The sequence below is a fragment of the Limulus polyphemus genome, unplaced genomic scaffold (genome assembly GCF_000517525.1).
Source record: "Limulus polyphemus unplaced genomic scaffold, Limulus_polyphemus-2.1.2 Scaffold10132, whole genome shotgun sequence".
Taxonomy (NCBI): Eukaryota; Metazoa; Arthropoda; class Merostomata; order Xiphosura; family Limulidae; genus Limulus; species Limulus polyphemus.
In genome coordinates this window covers 6972-12530 of record NW_013675742.1, presented here as the reverse complement: position 1 = coordinate 12530, position 5559 = coordinate 6972, and the positions used below count along the sequence as shown (strand labels likewise).

Genomic DNA, 5559 nt, shown 5'->3' with positions numbered 1-5559 from the left:
ATGTAATATGTGTTAATTAACTGTGTGTGTTATCAGTTGGGTAGATGTAAAAGGATTTCTTTTTTTTCCCGTGTGTGGTGCATGTTCTATTACCATATTGTTATTCAAACTTATCGTGTGTCGTTCTCTGTGCCCTTTATGTGATTTGATGTGTACTAACTGTGATCGTAGTGTGTTGAAGCTTCTGAATATTGTCCTGACTTTATGTTATTTACATATTGTTTGCAGGTCTTAGTCAGAAGCTTTATTAAATTTCTGAATTAATCTTTGTTACTAGGGGATGTCGGGAGATAATGTAACCTAAAATTATTTAAGAATTATGTTAATGTTAACATTTATGGAAGAAGGTGAGTTAACAGCCTAAACGTAGGATAAAAACCCATTAGTAATTAGTATCTAATTATAAAAAGTTATTAATTAAAAAATAGACTTAGATGATCTTATAGCCATGACAACGATTAATAATCAATCATCCTAATAAAGTTATTGTAATTACTTATTAATTATCAGGTTCTTAATAACATTAATCAAAATATATAGAAAAAAATGAGTACAAAACCGGCACGAAAAAAAAGACTGTTATTTAGATTTTAGTAATAAAAAGATAATTAATTTAATTTCAACAACTACCTGAAACAATCCCACGTATCAGAAGAATCATATCCACCTATCTAAAGTTCCAACAACGACGTGGGTTCAACTGAGTGATAAAGACATGTAATTTATTATATTGAATTGCAGGCCTCACGTTTAGGGTACGGTTAGACTAAGATTTACAGATTACCTCAAGTCAACTAAAACTTTATGTTTCTTCTGTTCACTTAAATGTGGAGGGGTCCAGTATAAATGTATAACAGGTTCATTACCAAACTAAGATAGAGTTTTATTAAAAGTTATTCGTTCTAATAAGACTCAGAACTAACTGCTAAAACATGGATACAATAATGTCTTAATGTTTTAAAATGGAGACATCCAAATTTATATATTTTTATAGTGTGTAAATAGGAAAAAAATTAACGGAAAGTAGGGATCGTTGGTTATTCATAGAATTGTTATAAGAAGTATCCAAAACACAAAAATGATTGTGTGATCTCTATAGCTAAATGAAGCAGTCTACATTTACCAACCAGAAAACCTATTTATTTGTTCAGTTTTTATATGTCCATGGAATGAACATAACGTCTATAAACTTTCACTATAGCCATAACTCTGATAGCTATAACTTTTACAAGAATTAAAAATCACAATCACAAATTTATAAGGTGTAATTCTTACTTTGGCCTACAGATAAGTGTATAAAGCTGCCAAAGAACGAATTAAATTTTATAAATTTGTGATTGTGGTTTTCATTCTTGTTTCATTACTTTTTTCTTGCAGGATCCCTACTTCGTTTTAAAATTCATAAATTTTAATATTATTGGTTATTTATTTTTTACGTTATACCTGTATAAAGTATATACTTTATCGTTTGCCCCCCCCCCCCCCAGTGGCACAGCGGTATGTCTGCGGACTTACAACGCTAGAATCCGGTTTCGATACCCGTGGTGGGCAGAGCACAGATAGCCCATTGTGTAGCTTTGTGCTTAAATACAAACAAACTTTATCTTTAGAAACTGTCTCGTGTTTATCCATTGATATGTGTCGCCATCTATTAGGTTTAAAAGATATTTATGTAAGAACATGATGTTTACCATTTATATAAAAAAAAATATTCATATATTTATCGGAATATCAAAAGCGGATACCCGCAGACCAGTCAAGTAAGCTGAAGCAATCATGTAGAGATAGTCCGAGCCTTCTAGGCGCTAGCCCCACTGACGTGATCAGGTAGGTAGTAGACGAAAAAGTTGCTGTTTTAGATATTTTTGAACTGTTATACCGGAAATGTTAGCGACCTTTTTGACGTATTATTAGTATATATGTGCATAATATATCGTAACCAATACTTCGAATGGCTGATTTTTTTTTCTCTTAGAAATTCAATAGGGTGGTTTATCGGCGCGTGAATTATTTGTGTAAGTGGATCAGTATTATGCACGGGCAGGTGTCTAGATCGTGAAACATAAACTAAAATTTACGAAAGAAAAACAAGCTACTAAAAGATTTATTAAACCAAATGATTGGTCAGAGCAGTAACGCGCAAACAATTTTGGTGGCGACTTCCTCCCTTTCTAAACGTGCGTTTTGTTTGTCCGTAACCGCGCCCCCTATAACCTATTTGTGTACATACTGTACATGTCATTTATCCAAGTAAATTGTTATTACTATATTAATTAATAGTAGCGATATTTGTAGGGTTGTTTTTAAAACTTCTTCATTTCCAAGTTTGTACTTTAAGATATAAATTATATTTTCCTAACGTCGTAGGGGGCGCCACATAATTTGCGCACCACGGGATAAGAGAACGGAAGAAATGTATAAAAATATTAAAAAAACGTGTTTTATACTCCATTATAATTTTGATTAAATTAGAAAAAAAAAAGAAGTAAAAAAAAAACAACAACAGCAGATGGCGTCAGAATTTAACAATTGGCCTTCCGGAAATACGAACGTGTACGCAGTCTCACATACGTGCACCGTTTAAATACTACTTGTACTTGAGTTTGAAGTTGTTATTGAGTTTGTAACACGTAACGGGATCCTGACAAGTTCGGGTACACACGAACATCGATGTGGCTTCCCAGCTCACGTATGAAGTAAATGTGTTTAATGTCTGTCTGTGTGTACATATAGATCCAGTCAGTTCGTATCATGCTGTGCAATGTTTTTGAAATGTGTATCGTTAAATTTAAGATTTACACGTATTACCTAAAATATGTTGATGATGTTTTACCGTTGCTTAGTAATGCCTTATTTACGTGATGTGTGTTTCTTCATACTTTGGGTGTGTTATATCTAATTGCATACACAGCTCATGCCGTAACTGCTTTTTTGAAAGATACAGAAATTTATGTGAATCTAACGGGAATGACAGTTATCTGTAATTAGCCAACTGGGAATTATTCTGTTTGAAAATGATAACTGAATGTAAGTATTCCTTGTCGTATTAGAGGCGAAAAACTTTTACGTTTCAGTAACATATTTTCACGTTCCAGTGAAACGTGTATAATTATTAACGTTTATTTGTTTGTTATGAATTTCGCTCAAAGCTACACGAGGGCTATCTGCGCTAGCCGTCCCTAATTTAGCAGTGTAAGACTAGAGGGAAAACAGCTAGTCATCACCACCCACCGCCAACTCTTGGGCTACTCTTGTATCAACGAATAGTAGGATTGACCGTTACTTTATAACGCCCCCACGGATGAAAGGACGAGCATGTTCGGTGTGACGGGGATTCGAACCCTCGAGCCGCAGATTGCGAGTAGAACGCCCTAACCACCTGGCCATGGCGGGCCAATTATTAACGTAGGCGTTTCAAACTGTTCGATTTTATTTTGAGCCCTCCCCTCCCACAGTGGCTCAGCGGCATGCCTTCAGGCTAATGACGCAAAAATTCGAGTTTGGTGTTTGTTTGTTTTTTGAATTTCGCGCAAAGCTACACTAGGGCTCTCTGCGCTAGCCGTCCCTAATTTAGCAGTGTAAGACTAGAGGGAAGGCAGCTAGTCATCACCACCCACCGCCAACTCTTGGGCGATTCTTTTACCAACAAATAGTGGGATTGACCGTCACATTATAACGCTCCCACGGCTAAAAGGGCGAGCATGTTAATATTGTCGTGAAGTGGCTTCTGTGTGATATAACCATATTAACTTTAAATGGAACGGTATTCGGTGGTTATATCACACAGAAGCCACTTCACGACAATATTAACTTTAAATGGAACGGTATTCGGTTGTCGTGAAGTGGCTTCTGTGTGATATAACCACTGAATACCGTTCCATTTAAAGTTAATATTGTCGTGAAGTGGCTTCTGTGTGATATAACCACCGAATACCGTTCCATTTAAAGTTAATATTGTCGTTTAAGTTAATCTTATCTTTAGATAAGCAGTTGAAAATTACTACTAGTAAATGTTGCCCCCTGGCGGCTCAGTGGTAAGTTTGAGGGCTTATAGCACTAAAAATCGGTTGGACAGACCATTGTGCTACTTTAGGAACAAATAAATAAAAGTAAATAATAATATTTTGATAATAATAAACGTATTATATTGTTCTTGTGGTTTTATCACTTTATTATCCAGGCTATACGTATGATGAGGGATATCAATCAATGTTTTTGTTTGTTTTCTGTTAAGCACAAAGCTACACAATGCTGCGCCCACCTTGGATATCCAAACCCGTTTTTAGTGTTATAAGCCCTCAAACTTACCGCTGAGCCACCAGGTGACTTAATTCGATGTTCGATAACAGTTTCCGATTATATCAAGGAGTTTGCTGCCACCTGGTGGCTCAGCGGAACGTCTAAGGGCTTATAACATTAAAAATCAGGTTTCGATACCCGATGTGGGCAAAGCGCAGATAACGCACGATGTAGCCTTGTGCTTAGGAACAAACAAACAAATAAAACCCAAGCAACTTAGCCTTTTTTATGATAATCTACTGAGCATTTCCTATTTTTAAGAGAGAGAGAGCATATATTAACATGAATACTAGTTTTAGTGGATGGCCAAAAAGACTGATGACTGATTGCTCTTTCGTTCTAAATATCTGAGCCTTGTCCGTTTAACCAACTTGTCGCTTCCGGTTGAAAATAACAAATACTACTTAATATATCATTAATTTGTTAGATTGTATTTGATAATTATGTGAAAAGACACTAAGCTTTGCGAACTTTATTTTACAGGAAAACACCATGGTCAAGGGCCGTCGGCCCACCACCAACATCAGCAACTTAATGACAGATTCAGCCGTCCAGTATCGGCTCCTGATAACCGGACACTTGGACCTTCAACTGACGACAGGCACCATCCATCTTCTGCAGTTAAAAACGGATTTACTGAACACTTACCCACTGGCGTTGGTTTCGATGTAAGAAGCCTTGAGAGTGTTGACAAACCTTTGTCAAAGGCTTGGAAAACAACATTAGCCGCTGCTTCCAACCAGACAACCATGAACAAGGAACGGAAAAGGCCCGTCCGAAAGGGCCCAAAGGTGGTAGAAAGACCAGTCCGAGCGCTCATGTGTTTAACCTTGAAGAATCCTCTACGGAAAATGTGTATTGATATAGTGGAGTGGAAATATCCTTTTTTGTTTGTATTAATTAAAACTAAGCATACATACATACATACATAATGATATAGTGAAGTGGAAATATCCTTTTTTGTTTGTATTAAAACTGAGCATACATACATACATAATGATATAGTGAAGTGGAAATATCCTTTTTCGTTTGTATTAATTAAAACTGAACATACATACATAATGATATAGTGAAGTGGAAATATCCTTTTTTTGTTTGTATTAAAACTGAGCATACATACATACATAATGATATAGTGAAGTGGAAATATCCTTTTTTTGTTTGTATTAAAACTGAGCATACATACATACATAATGATATAGTGAAGTGGAAATATCCTTTTTTTGTTTGTATTAAAACTGAGCATACATACATACATAA

The 5559-nt window shown here is 35.6% G+C and overlaps 1 protein-coding gene across 1 annotated transcript in view; it reads left to right on the top strand.

Annotated features, from left to right (window-relative positions):
* Positions 1–319: 319 nt before the first annotated feature.
* Positions 320–5559, top strand: part of LOC106476252 (muscle calcium channel subunit alpha-1-like) — a gene marked incomplete at its 3' end in the record, with an annotated part of 11917 nt that continues 6677 nt past the window's right edge. The window contains exons 1-2 of the mRNA XM_013936917.1: positions 320–347; positions 4783–5176. Coding sequence (XP_013792371.1) covers positions 320–347; positions 4783–5176 — 422 coding nt within the window. The remainder of the gene's footprint in view (positions 348–4782; positions 5177–5559) is intronic.